This window comes from Poecilia mexicana, unplaced genomic scaffold (assembly GCF_051168715.1).
Source record: "Poecilia mexicana isolate PSO_F unplaced genomic scaffold, ASM5116871v1 scaffold_9, whole genome shotgun sequence".
Classification (NCBI taxonomy): domain Eukaryota; kingdom Metazoa; phylum Chordata; class Actinopteri; order Cyprinodontiformes; family Poeciliidae; genus Poecilia; species Poecilia mexicana.
In genome coordinates, this window is record NW_028263378.1 from 17,422,873 (window position 1) to 17,437,357 (window position 14,485).

The window sequence follows — 14,485 nt, forward strand, 5'->3', positions numbered from 1 at the left end:
AAAACATTATATAGATGACTGGATGCAAAAAAAAAAAAAAAAAATTCAGCGAAGAACAAAACCACATTCAAAATGTAAAAGAGCACCACTTAAGACCTGCTATACAGTTATTTTGTTTGTTAAAAATAGAAACAAGAGATTCAAAGCTATCTTTGGCTTTTAAACCAAATTCTATTTAAGAGGTGTAGATGAAATTTTAAAAATATAAAATAATGCTGATATTGTCCTACAGAAATTGAGGATATTATGAGAATTTTGTAACTCAAAAGCCAAAACTGAAACTATAATCTGACAAATCAAAGATAAAGCAAACAGTAATTTCAGAAACTGCTTACTTTTTTAAATTTGGAAATTATCTTTCTTTTTTAATCACATTTTGTAAATGCCTTGAAACATATTGAGACACTGAATATGAGAGAGTAAAATGATTTAAATAACCTCTAGAAAAAAAACACTAACACAAATACACAATGATATCTTTATTATGGCACATAAGACAAATATTCACATTTATAAAGCTATGTATTTAAAGAGAATATCACCTTTCTGGCCTGAATAGGTGACTGTCAGAACTCAACGTGAGAGGATTACGTTGAGTTAAAACACTGCTGTTACTGAAATGACACTAAAAGTTTATATATTATAGTGAAACTTTTGTGCTTTCTTAACACAAGAAAACAAGCAACATCAGAAGATTTAATTTTCAATGATTTCGTCCAAAAAAAAAAAAACCTGAACAATTTACGGCTTTGGTGCCGGGCTGTGGTTCCGCTCTCAGTGCGTATAAAAAACTAATATACATTTATGTCATAATGACAAAAAGGCTTGGAACGTTAGCGGTGTGGGACTGTTTAATCAACATACCCATAATTTTCCTATAAAATAAACTGAAACTACTGGAAGGTAACACTTTTCTTTTTATGCAACAGAGTAAATAAAAAATATTTTTATTGCTAGTTGCTTGAAAAACATCTGAAATGTATGGATATCAAAAAGCAGGGGAATCTAACTTTTAAACAGAAATACATGCAGCAGAGACATGACAGAAAATTAACTTATTCATGAAAACTACTGACATGGAAATGGGTATAATTTTGAGGAAAGACATTTTAAAAAAGTCCATTTAATAGCATTCTGTTTCTAAATTAGTAACAGTATAAAGCATGTAGTGCTGGTCTGGACTTGACATAAAATTGTCCCAACTTGGAGCATTGGTAGCCTTTTTGTAAAATCTATACAAACTTACTTTGTAGTAGATACAAAAAGGAGATAAGTTTCATAATGCATAACAGAGACAATCCTGTTGTCTGCTGAGGAACCCTCCTTTCCACACTACAACAACTCTTCATAAGGATTTATACTTTAGATTCCTGTGTTAAATATAATCAAATACAAATATAAACAAACATTCGGCTAAACAGGAAAGGTGCACTGTATTTTGGTTTACGTAGCACTGTATGCGAATTGAGAGGAGATGAGTGTAGTTAGCATGAATGAATAACTAAAATAAAGGAGTGGCAGCTTTAGGCTTCAAGCTGTTTATTACATCAGTAGAATTATTATAGCTGCCAAAGAAAACTTGTAACAGAAACAAAACCTTCATTGTTAAACAGAAAACAAAAAACCTCAGCTGTTTCTTACGGGGCAATATACATTTTTGGTCAACGCAGACTAAAGTGACTAAAGATCAGATAATTGTATTTATAAATCTCTTTTTTCCGCAGAATGGAAAAGAAATGACAGCTGAAAATGAACTAAACTCTCACATGCATTTTAAGTAATTATGATCATAATCTTTCTTTACACGACCACGAGGTCATGCCAAATGTGAAAGTGCTAATAAATTATGACATCAAGTCAAAAAAAAGTGCATTGTTTGGATCTCGAAAAACTCTCAGAATTAAATTGAAATATTTGGACTGCAGGAATGGCAGGAGAGCCGCCACTACGGCAAACAAGCTTTTGACAAACACACGTAAACCAAGATCACCCGGCTGCTGCAAACCATCCAGGCAGCAGGCCGGTAAAACACAGACGGTAAGGCATTCTGGAGAGGATTGTCTTTCAGTTTCCGGCTCCGTCGGCTGTCCTTCACTTTCAGATAACGGTCACAAGAGCAGATCTTCATTCACACTAATTTGCTACTGTTGCGGCTGTTCAAAAGCCACGCCGAGGTTGTCGTAAATCTCTCTCAGCAGCAGCAAAGCCGCGTCCTCCGATTCCCTGACACACGCAGAGCATTTGTGTGAGTGACAGGAAAACCAAAATAGAAAATTCAGCGACATAAGAGCACAACTGTAGCAGTGCAGGTATTTGTGACTCACCAGTAACAGAGGTGAGACTGGATGGCAAACAAGTATTCGTTGAAGCTCTCGATGGGTTTCTCCTGGAGCACGTAGTCGATCCGCCGCCCTCCATTCAGCATCCCCATTTCAATCTCGGGTTGTTCGGCCTGCTCCGCTGACGCTGAGCACTCAGCTTCTGTGCATACTCCCGCTGCGACAGAAGGCAATACAAAAGAGATTTTACACGAAGACATCAAAACTGTGAGCAGCACCAGCGTCCGTCTGTTCTGACCCACAAAGAGAATCAAAGAGGAGAAGGGCGGCTAGTTCAGTCGTTAATGTTAAGATCATTGATGAACTGGATAAAATCCTGGGAGGTTGAAGGCTCAGACAAAAACAAAATATGTAGAAATGATGTTTACATTTAGAATGAAAAATTAGTTACAACTAATCAGAGGATCTGGGGTTTCAAACTGCAGTCTTGCTACTTTTAGATGCATCTCTGCGTCAGCATACCTGAATCAAATAATTATGCTATTACCAGGATTGGAGGAAAATGACTGCATGCGGAGGGGACGAGTCCAGAATGTGATTCAGGTGTGTTGGACGCCGGCTCTAAAGCGACTAAAGTTGAATAGCCTCTGCATCACCAACACACTTCAGCAGAGCAACAACACCCAGAAACAAACCCAGTAATAGATCTCATGATCTATTACTTTAACTTTCATTACTAATAGTTTACATAATCTTACTTTTGTAGACAAATCTCTGGTGATTCACTCTTCCCTGTCGTTATCACACACCCTAGCTTGAGAAACATTGTAGACTTATCCAGTCGATTTGCTGAATCAGCAGTACTTCGCATGTCATTGCATGTGACGGGGCAGATGACGGGTAGCTGTGAATCAGGCTGGGTCATTAATTCCTGAATTACCTTCTTAGCATGTTAACAGGTTCTTCATCAGCCATTTATTTGATTCAGCTTTGTCAAACCAGGGAAACACAGAAAACCTGTACGACAGCGGCTCTTGACGGCTGGAGCTGGACATCCTCGATCTAAAATATCTTAAAACTGGACAAAACATTGTTGAACCATTGTTCCAGGAAAGAGCCGCTGTCGGATGTTCACTGGGGCTGAGCACCCAAAGAGAAGATATGCAACTACTCATAAGTATTATTACCTCCAGAACAAAACATAATGAATTGCACTGACACTAAACAAAATTAAATTAAAGCTACAACAATCATTTTTCACTGAAACGCACAAACATAATATAAAAACAGAAGAGAAAAAATGTTAAGAGAAAGCACAAAAAGCCTGAAATGGGAATAAATATTCTGATTATTTCGAGGAAATGAGTGAGAAGGCGCTTAAATAACAGGAATATCATGTAGCAATTAGCAGGAATTTAGCTGGAATGTGTTTCACAGTAAGTCACAGAACATACTTTGTCGTTCCTCAGAGAGTACCTGCTGCAAGCATCCCAATAGTTTTCCCAGCCAGTTCTGATAATCCACTATATAAGCAGTGACTTGCAATCATGTAGTGAAAATCCTACTTTCAACTTTCAAGCCTATCATATATCATATGCAAATGAAAAACAATACATTTGCTTCTAGGGATGGACAGAAAGGGAAGAAAAACATGACTGTGAAATGAACTCTTTTCTCTGAACTGCTATACCTTAAAGACATCTAATGATCCGACAGACTTTCCTCATTATATGACTGAATATGCACTACCATGTAGGAAAATATAGATTAAAGTGAAGTCTTGCCTACAGCTAATTACTTACTTAGAAAAACTACAGAGCTCACATAAAAATGTGCTTTAGGCCAGATACCGCAATGGCTTATGATGTTGATCAGCGAAGCTGCGAGTGAATTCAGCCAATGAGAACTTCCAGGTGGAAAGGCATGCATGGGCCTGAGGGAGGCTTCAGTAAATTAAACTTTCAGTTAAAATGACAACTTGCTCAGCAGGTGGTAAACTCGTGACGCACAGGGAGAGTAGAAGAAGACAAGCAGCGAGAGCCTGTGGTGACAATCACAACCTTTACGTAAGACCCCCTCTCTGAGCATGTGCAAAGATAAACCACTAAAGACGAACAGATTGTTTTCCTCTGTAAAGCTTTACCACAAGATATCTAACAGGTAAAGACAAGGCAATAGTGTTTAATTTGCTTCGTGAGTACAGAATGAAACTAGAAGACGGATTACACAAACTCAGGCTGTCGACAAATCCTTAGGGCTTCACTGCGATTACTCTGAGTGTAAACTGAATCATCAATATGATCAAAGTGGTAAAACTGAATTGTTTTACTTTCTACCCTGGCTTACCTTTCAGGTAATGCTTCTGAAGGGCCTTTGGCCACTCCTGCATTCTAGTCCAAAAATCTGTACATTTGTCCTCCCTCTTAGCAGCAGCAGTGTCTACTGAAACCGGAGTTCGCATTGAGGAGGCAAGAGGCGTGCACAGCAGTAAAACAACAGAGAGGAGAGAAGGCAGCAGCATGCAGAGAGGAGTGAGAAGGATTCAGGAGCAGTGGGTTGGACACCAGCATGTCCTCTTTCAGACAGCAGCCAACGTGAACCAAGTCAAACCCAGCAGAAGTGTTTGGTACCTTGATCCTCCTGGGGGGTTGTGTCATTTGTCGCCTCCCCCTCTTCCGCTGGGGGTAGTGCAGCTACTGGTCTGGTAAAGGACTGCCAAGCCGTCCGCAATGATCCCAAAACGTTGTTCCTCAAATCCATACTCATTCTGGTTAAACTGTCTTTAAGCTCTACGGGAGACGAAGAATTACAGGTGAACATTAAACAATTGTTTCTGACTGTGCAGATGAACAAAAGGGAAACCGTCTTACCAAGGTGCATCCTCTTTCGGCCTTTGTGGTGCGGTATAAGCATCGGCTCCAGATCCACCTCCGAAACAATCATGGGCTCGATCCGATAGGCGACAGGGTCATACTGAATGGGGATTGAGACAACACAAGACGAATGCAGCTTTTGTGGCAAGCTCTCATTTAAGCATTGAAATCAGAAGTTTTCTTAATTGATATGAGTTGAATTAACATCAAATGGAGGCAACAAGCAGGTCTTGACGCTCAATTCCAATTTTTTTGTTGAAATCAGATTTTTTTTTACACGGTCGTTCATACTTAAGGCATATTAAACATGAAACGTTCAAAAGGTTCAATGCTTAAAAGGCAGTCTGTTCATTTTAAAAGCATTCAATACTCAGGTTAAAACATTGAAAATAAAAGACAGACAGAAGGAAAGAAAACCAGAAATATGTTTAAAAACCTTTCCTTACTGCACTTTCCTTTTCCATGGAAAACAGCTTAAATCAAACGTGAACGCTTTAGAAACTGTGAAGGAATCACAAGATACTCACTGGATGGTAAATGTTGTAGAAGCTCTTGCAGGTTGGGAATGAGTAGTTTGGATCGATGCGTTTCAGGCCTCGCACAGTCAGGAACATTCCAATCGGAGATCCAAAAGCAAAAAATGTCTCGGGGTAAAACGCCAGCTGAGGGTAATCGATGGACACCTATGGGAGGAGAGACAGGAGCAGAAATGGGAGGTAGTGTGAGAAGTTAGCTAAAGTGAAACTTGCAGAAACATGTACGTCATTTAAAACTGACGGACTCGTTTCTTCAGTGAAATCGAGCATGAAGAGATGACCACTCATGCAGCGTAATACAAACGTATGAGCACAGATACAGAGTGTGTTTTTGGGTACAACGCTTCGCCTTTCGTTTGAGCAAACTGTAACAGAGTCATAGGGATTTCTATAAAAAACTGTCACTTCAGTTCAGTTGCCAAGATCGCACTGTGTGCAAAGGAAACATCAAGTCAAAGTGAGGTCAAGCACATCAAGAGACAAGGCCTGAGGAGAACGTGGACACCATGTGAGACACACCTGTCCCTTGGCTATGCCTCCATTGGACTTTCCAGGCAAGCAGGGAGAGGAAAAAATCAGCAACGGGTGACGCAACAAAGCAAATTATACAGTATTCGTGTGCTTGTTTGCTACCTGTCCAATGCCGACATCAAAGTATTCGTAATCCACAGCACCAGTGGTAGAAGGCTTGTTGTGGAGGGAGGATTCCTGACCCGGCAGTTCTGAAGACTGGATGCCCTCACTGGTAACCTGAGGTGGACCGGAGTCCGAGGTCTGATGCCCTGGTGCCATCTTATAGTCCTTATAGAGCAGAAGTCATCCAACTTTGTAAATAATGCCAAAAACAAAACAGTAAATGCTAAAACATTTTTATAAAATTACTAACTGCTTGTTTCTCACTGGTTTATCCATTATTCCTTACAATATATGATAAGTAGGGTTAAATCTAAAAAGTAACACCTCCTAAACCCTACACCTGAGTAATGGCTGACCTCTGGAAGCCTCTTCTTCCTGATGTAGTGTAAAATCTTCTTACGGGGTCCAAGAGGAATTCCTAAATTTCGAAGATCACTGTCTTGGCAGAGAGCCTAAAGAAAATAATTTAAAAATGTAGTTTTCAAAATTTGCACAATATGCATAATCCAAAGGCGTCGGTCCTGTATTTCTAGTTGTGCGATACTCGTTTGACTTGTACAAAGATTTGCAGAAGGATTCATACCCAGTGAACTCATTAACAACCACAAAATTCAGTGTTGCATCAAATCCCATCAAATCCCAATAATTACATTGACGTGTGTGGCTGTAATTTAACAAAAGTTCAAGGTGTTTGAATACGTTTTCATAACAGTCTGTGGGTTGATGCTTGTGATACCAGTGATTCCATGTCGACATTTTCTGCCAGTAGAGTTTGCAGGTACTGCTGGAGGTCCAATTTAGTCAGCATCTGCTCCAACGTGTCACTGTTCAGAGCAGAGTGTTCTCCTGATGGTACCTTAAAAAAAACAGAAGGGATTCTCTTAGGAGTAAGCTTTTCAAAACAGAAAATAAGATGAAGACATTCATAGTAAGTTCAGTGTCATACTCCTTCTCTTGCTCTGGATCTGTTCCTCTGATTGGTTAGCAGGTCAAACAGGATCAGAGAACCTGAGTAACATGAGAGATGACACACTTAAGCAAAAACAAAAAAAAAAAACTTTGCAGGTTACACCTGCATGTGAATGTTTGTAATTCTGCGTTGGTAAATCTCTGACCCAAGCTGTGTCCTACGACAGAAACTTTTCCATCAAACTCTGGGTGTCTCTGCTGAAAGAGGGCATGCAGCCGGTTGACTTCTGAGGCCACTGTGTCCACTATGGTCTGGCAGTAGGTGGGGCTGTTGTAGAAAAATAAGTCCAGCAGAGTGTCGTTGGTGAAATGCCTGAGGCGGCTGATGCTGGGCAGAGTGATCCTTTGAATGTCCCTGAAATATGGGAAAAGAGGAAAGAAACAAAAACAAGAGCACAGAGGAGTTATTGTTTTTAGCAGTTGTGAGAGACTTTTTTTCTTCTTTTTTTTTTTAACCATTTCTGCTTGCCAGCTTACGTACTCATCCACACCGGTGGCATCCCCGTGCAGAGCGCTGTGCCAGTTGACAGGAAGGAACTCAACTCGACCCACATGGCCTTCCTGCTGCGAACGCCTGTAGTGGGAGGCCAGGAGGGACAGCGAAACACTCCGGAAGTCATTCACTGAAAACAGATGAAAATCAAACTGAGTCATTGATGCACATTTAAGAAAATGAATGCACAACCACACACACACACACACAGACTCACCACACTGTACGATGGATCTAAACCGTAAATCACATGCTGGACCAATCCCATGCACCATAAAGACCAGGTGATCCACCTTCTCCGGTTCACCTGAAAACAAACCGACATGATGAGAGCAGGTCCAAGCCTCCTGGCAACGAGTTCATCCTTCTTTATGATCTGACAGCAAAAGAACGCACATACCCTCAGGTATTTCTACAGAGATGTTCTCCACTCCCCTCTTGACTGTACAAGGCCGTGACTGGTCCGACGGAGAGGAAGCCCACTCATCCTGCAATCCTATTGGCTGATAATGCATTATCAGCTGAGAAAGGGACAAAAACAAACGTTGAGGAGGGACCCATGAAGCTCATTTAAAAATATTTTGTTTTTATTGTTTAAAAAAAAAATTAAACACTTCTTTGAGCACGTTTTGCTTTAAATGTGTCCTTACATCAGCATTCTTTAGATTTAAAACCATTTGGATTGAATTGGGATTTCATATACAACCATTTATATACACACTCATTATATAAGGAGAAAATGCATTTGTCAAAAGAAAAGTAAAAAAAAAAAACCCATCAATGTCCAATATAGTTTTATTTCTCTGGAAAGACATTTAATTACAGGTAGAAATCAAAACTAAATGACAAAAATGTCTTAAAGCTGAAGCAAAAGACCTCATTCCCTAAATCCAGCATTATCATGTTGGTGAAATAATTATATTGAGATGTTTCTTGTGACCACCTCACCGTCTCTCACATTGATCTAAGGGAAGTTTGTCCCACTCCTTACGCTCAGCTGTGAGACATTTGAGAGGTCTATTGCATATACAGCCCATTTCAAATCACCCTGCAGTATCTCAGTATCCAGATCTTTGTTTCAACATAGGACTTTCCTTTTCTTTTTTAAACCAAATAAACCACTTTTTCTTTACAGCTATAAAATCCAGTATGGGCTCTTCATCATGAACCTCACCTTAGGGTTGTGCAAGATGACGGTTTCTCCAGTGGGAAAGTCCAGCTTCCTTTTCCATTCGTCTAAGGTCACTGCTATCATATAGGCTTCCTGAAAACTCAGCGTAGTTGAGATGGATTATTGGTGGGAGAAAATAGCACGCATGTCAAAGCCAAAGTTGGAGAGTAAAGAAAGTCTGAAGGAAAGAAAAAAAGAAAAATATATATGTGAGATTACCTCCAAACGTTTGCTGAACTCCTCAGGGTAAGGAAAGAATCTTGTGTCTTTATCTCCTTTGTAGAACCAGGTGCAGCGGCGGACCTCAGCGGGAGCTTGGTCCCAATAGACAGCAAAGCGCATCCTCTCCTTGATGTGTACATCATAGCGCTCCCCTTCCACGGCAACCACGATGTCCTCTTCCTGTTCTCTTACTGCAAAAAAAAAAGAGAAATTATCTATTATTTCTATTTCGAAAAGGTTAAAAAATAAGTACTCGGGTGCTTTTTCTCTGGTAATAAATAAATATATCAACCGATTGTTAAAAAATCTGATTTTTTTTTCACAATTGACTAAACTATTGTACTGTATCAAACAAAATTCTTCAGTAAAAATAGCTCCAAGGACAATAAAATACAATAAACCAATACTAGATTTATAAAGGCCTTCATTACTGTTATTCCAGGCTTTTTTTTTTTTTTTACAACATGCCAATGTCTTTTGGAAAGGATTTGTCGATTGTCAACAGAAGCGATAATAACTTGACCCAACTACTGAACCTGTCGACATTTACATTTCTAGATAAATGTCGTCTAGAAAAGTTACGTTTCTAGATTTTTATTTAGTTAATTGACATTTATAATTATATTAATTGGAAATGTAGGGGGTTGAAGGTACACTAAAAAATTAGGTTTAGTGTGCAGACACAACATGAAATTTTGTACTTTAGTTTCACACAGTTCTATATTCACTCTGTAAACGTGCGTGCCCAAACACAGGTGGTGTAACTACATGTACTGCTTCACCACCAGAAGAGACTTATATGAGGACCAATTAAATTCAGACTAGAAATGGAAAATTTTTCCACATATCAATTTCACTACAGATGCTTAATTATTCATTGCAGTGTAATTCATCAAAAACCCACCTAGAAACCAAAGTTCACCTGACAGGACAGTGTCCAAACATTTAGAGACAACTGCCTTAAAGGGGAGGGGGATGTGTCAACTGGACTTTGCTTCAAGAATCACAGGATTGTTTTACAATTGTATTTTTCCCCCCCAACACCGATTTGCAAGGAAAGAAAAACATGCTTAACACTTCCACCATAACATAACTTTACTTCAAACAGCTAATAGTATTTATGACGACATAATAACAGTTTATGTCTAAGATACGTATTGTTCCTTACCAGTATTGAAAGCATTTTCTAGTTTGTCAGAATCCTCTCTGCTGAAGGGATGCCAGGACTCGCAGTCATCTGCCTGACGACAGAAGAACCAGTGAGGCTGCACCTCTTGGTACGGAGGTGGCACTGACTCCATGTCCAGCATCTCAAAAGAGGAGGCAGAGGAAGGAGAAACCTCATCCAAAACAGGAGAAATCTGAAAAAAAATGAAAAACAGCAATATGATCAAAATCTAAAAGCATTGCCTCCTCTTGACTGAACCTATAGTCCTCTGTAATGACAAAGAGAATACCTGCTATGGATGGTTATTTTGTGTCTTCCTTTTTGCAGAGCGGTTCACTGGTCAACCCTGCGGTAAGTACCATGAGCATAATCTGAACAATGTCCGTGCCCTCCTACTAAAACCCCATCAAGTGAGCTCAGACCATTACATAAAGCAAAGGGCAGTCAGGAAACAAAAGATCAGACCACCTCTGGATCAAACCAACAAAGCCTTGTTGTATTCTTCCCTCGTCTACAAGCTTTGTCTTGTCTGTTCTGCTGGTTCCAAGGTGGCCACCGCTTGTAAACAATTTCTTTCCACAGAATTTCTTATGCCTCCAAAACAATACAACCAGTAATACGGCTCCTGTTTCAGCGTGCCGAACGGTAGAGCCTGCCACGATTTGACACAACGTTCACCCACAGTGCGCAACTGCCAGATCATTCGAGTTGTTTACACTTTCCCAATCTTATTAAATAAGCATTCGCACAAAGCAGGAGTACATTGTTTTGTAAAGATTGAGAAACTGGAATGTGATTGGAAAATACTTCCTAAGAAATAAATCCCACTGATTCCTTGAAAAATTTTACTTTTTGTAGGTGCTTATTAATGAGCTGCAGAAAAACAGCTAATATCTTTTGAACTTCCGGAAAACAACAAACTCAGGACTGGTAATTAAAAATGCTCTCCAGCCCAGCAGTGGGTATGTGCTGCGTTTGCTGTCCCTTATGGAGCCCTTGCCAAGTCCAACATTTTACAGAGTGTGAACATCATAAAAGGAGGGGCAGCATGTGATGTCCACTTTTCTCCAATCCCCAAGTAGACGCTCACAGTTTCTTGTTTAACTTGCGGTCATGCAGTAAAGCCAGAATGCTCAAAGTTACATTTGTTCAACAAAGCATGTTGTCTTGTAAAAAAAAATTACTAATTTTTTCTTTATTTCTTACGGCTTATGTCATTACTGCAACATTTACCAGTGTCATCATTTTTTTGTTTGTTTAGCTAACATCATGCAGTCTGAGGCTGAACATTTAGTGAGCCTAACCTTTTACATTTTAGGATGGAAAAAAGAGATAATCAAATGAGCTTAAAGTTTTCCATGTCTGACTGAATGCATTTCTGCTTCACTTAACTCCAAATACTTTCATTAGTTTAGTAAGCTAATTATTTAAACGTTTTCTTGGCAATTTTACGCCTAGACAGGCAGTACATGTAGTGTCAAAACAAGACCTAATGGAGAATCCCATGTTTATTGATAATAATGACTACAAGGTGAGTTGGGAATGTTACAGATATGCCTTAGTATATATATTTTTTTCAAAACAGATTAATTAAACCCAGAAGCATCTGTAGGAAATAAAACAGGACATCTACATAAACACATTCAGTTATGGAAGCGAAACATGCATAAATCATGCAAAATGCTTTTTGAAGAAGGACAGAAAATAAACGTACTGCAAGGTCTAAAACAGAACCATTTGCATCGTTATATGAAATCCCATCTGCAGCCTCACCTGTGCCTCAGGAAGAGACAGCTCGGCCTTGCTGGCCTCAGGTGTGTTGCATGTTGCAGCAGTCTGAGTAGGGTTGTCAAAGTCGTCCTGGGTGGTGATGTTGTTGTTTGGGGCAGCCTGAGAAAGACCCCCTCCGTCACCCTCACTGGATGACATCGGCCCGACCCTCAGCTCTTACCTGAGGGGTGGAGCACTGTCACAGGACCTGGAACAGCCATATGCGCATAGAGTAACAGGTAAACAGACGACTACTGCATTACCTGATGTTACCTTGAAAGAGCATAATAGATGGTGAAGCTGAGAAACAAGACAGATTAACAGCGACTAACACCTTACTTAGAGTTTTAACGTGAGGTGTTAACTCCTAATCGTCTGATTTAAAGCCTCCTTAACTTCTGTCCTGTAAGTAAGTGTATTGAAATGGAGGTAAACAGTTTGGTTTCGATCAAATATAAGGGACGCATTATACACTAGAGAATTTTTCGGAATAGCCTTAAAGTCAACTAGCTAATTTTAGCCTTCACGCAAGTTTTGGCCCGAAATATTTTGAATGACTCGGAAAAAACCCAAAACAAACATAACGTTCAGGCCACGGGTTGATGAGTGTCATGCTAGCTGAGAAACAGCGACACAACAGCTACGTTCTTTATTTTCTTATCTTCCAGATGTTTTAACATCACGACATTAACAGCATTAAATAACTGACAAAAACTCACCGCGACCGTCTCATATAGACCGAAAACAAACGGCTTGTGCGGACGTTATGTTGCTCGGTTTAGCTAATGCGGCTAGCTAAGGAAAGCCTCCTGTCAACTCAGCTGTTGTCAAGATATGTTTAGGTGTCGTCGGAAATACGAATTTTATAAGTCAAACGTTTTCCGACAGATTTAGTCTACAAAGCAAACAAAAACATAACATATCGTTCACATACTTTATGTTAACTAATTTATGTTAGTCATGAATCTTTTCTAAAAGGTATACGTGGAATGTTACGGAACGATAAATGCTATTTTAAAAGGAGTTGATACAAAGAGCGGCTTTTCTAAACCATTACACAACTGTACATTTTTCAGGGGGATAATATTTCACCATAACATTAGTGACAGGTTAGTTAAATAATAATAATGATGATAATAAAAAGAAAGGTGAAAACATTTAATAACATCCACCCTTTTAAAAAAAATTAATGTACAAGAAACTTTAAAGGTAACATCGATAAAAGCAAGGTTGCAGCTGTCGTCAAAACTATAAATTACTTCGTGCATACGCTTATTTGTGAAGTAAAAACAAAGAGTGAATGTAAGAGGAAGAGCCTAATTGCTGACCCCCACTCCAGTCTTAAATTTAGGAAAGAAAATTGTGGGATTAATTTGCTAAATGATTTATTCAGATTTATTTTGGATTTTAGGCATTTCACCCCTTTGTCTTGTAGTTTGAGTAATTTACTTCACCTCGACGGGCCACTATAAGGAGGTTTTGTGACCCTAAAATATATTTATCAGCCAGAAATCGTCTTAACAATAGAAATTAATTCATTTAGGCTACCATGCACAGTTTTTTTTTTTTTTCAAAATGTTACAAATAATTATGTAAGAGCTCTTTATTTGTGAAAAGACATAACTAAAAAGAAAAACAACCTGACATGCAATGGCTTAAACACATTCTGAGTTAAAATGACTCAGGCAAATCTTAGGAGACAATAGAAAAAATATATATTTCTTCTTTTTTATATATATCTTAACAAAAGATGGCATGTCAATTTTTATTTATGCTGTCTCAATAACTAATGGAAAAGCCTCACTCAAATACTTTTAATTGCTAAGCAACTTGTGCATATTTCCACTGGTATTCTTGATGACTTGTCTTTTGCAGAGATTTTGAAGTTTTTGAAATGCCTTCTTGTCATCACTCTAATCTTTTGTTCCCTTCTCAGCTTCTACAGGTGTGAATAATTTAGGGCTTGTGCCAAAGGATTAATGACAGAATAATAAAACTATTTAATTTGTGCCACTCCTTAATTTTCCTCCCCCATCTGGGAACTTCTTTTATATCTGTATGGAAGTGCCCCTGGCACAGTCATTTCCATGCTCAGCATAAATGTCATGAGGTCAATAATCTTTAATCTATGTAGGGTTTTTTTTCTTTTTTATATCTGGTCTGGTCTCGACTTACCTGTCCTACAACTACAGCTAATTTAGACAACGCCCTGCCCTACTTCTACATTATTCAAGCTTATTTTGTAGGACACCAGTGATAACAGACAGGTGACATTTGCAACCCACACATCATCGGTTTTGTTCAAACTGAGATACTGTCAAGTATGTGTGTGCTGAAACATAGCAGGTGTAGTCCACTAAACAATCAC

General features: G+C 39.1%; 1 protein-coding gene across 2 annotated transcripts; it reads right to left on the reverse strand.

Moving 5' to 3' along the window:
- Positions 1 to 464: 464 nt before the first annotated feature.
- On the reverse strand, positions 465 to 12,959 carry ddhd2 (DDHD domain containing 2). 2 transcript variants are annotated; one of them, XM_088008894.1, is made up of 19 exons: positions 12,837 to 12,959; positions 12,121 to 12,325; positions 10,348 to 10,540; positions 9,177 to 9,370; positions 8,961 to 9,050; positions 8,187 to 8,307; positions 8,004 to 8,093; positions 7,775 to 7,916; positions 7,440 to 7,648; positions 7,271 to 7,332; positions 7,061 to 7,180; positions 6,681 to 6,776; positions 6,322 to 6,489; positions 5,680 to 5,835; positions 5,150 to 5,252; positions 4,910 to 5,068; positions 4,626 to 4,721; positions 2,325 to 2,496; positions 465 to 2,223 (listed from the first exon to the last, which is right to left on the reverse strand). In XM_088008894.1, the coding sequence occupies exons 2-19, from the start codon at positions 12,274 to 12,276 to the stop codon at positions 2,142 to 2,144; spliced, it is 2,409 nt and encodes an 802-aa protein (XP_087865020.1). In that variant the 5' UTR covers positions 12,277 to 12,325; positions 12,837 to 12,959; the 3' UTR covers positions 465 to 2,141. The 2 variants fall into 2 exon arrangements, with proteins under 2 accessions (XP_087865020.1, XP_014863932.1); XM_015008446.2 differs by lacking the exon at positions 4,626 to 4,721.
- Between the last annotated feature and the right edge of the window lie 1,526 nt (positions 12,960 to 14,485).

Coding starts and splice junctions, on each gene's coding strand:
- ddhd2 (XM_088008894.1), bottom strand. CDS start 12,276: ATGTCATCCAGTGAGGGTGACGGAGGGGGTCTTTCTCAGGCTGCCCCA. Junction 5,253..5,679: donor TCTACAACATTTACCATCCA/GTGAGTATCTTG, acceptor ATCCCCATTCAG/TATGACCCTGTCGCCTATCG. Junction 5,069..5,149: donor CCGAAAGAGGATGCACCTTG/GTAAGACGGTTT, acceptor CGTCTCCCGTAG/AGCTTAAAGACAGTTTAACC.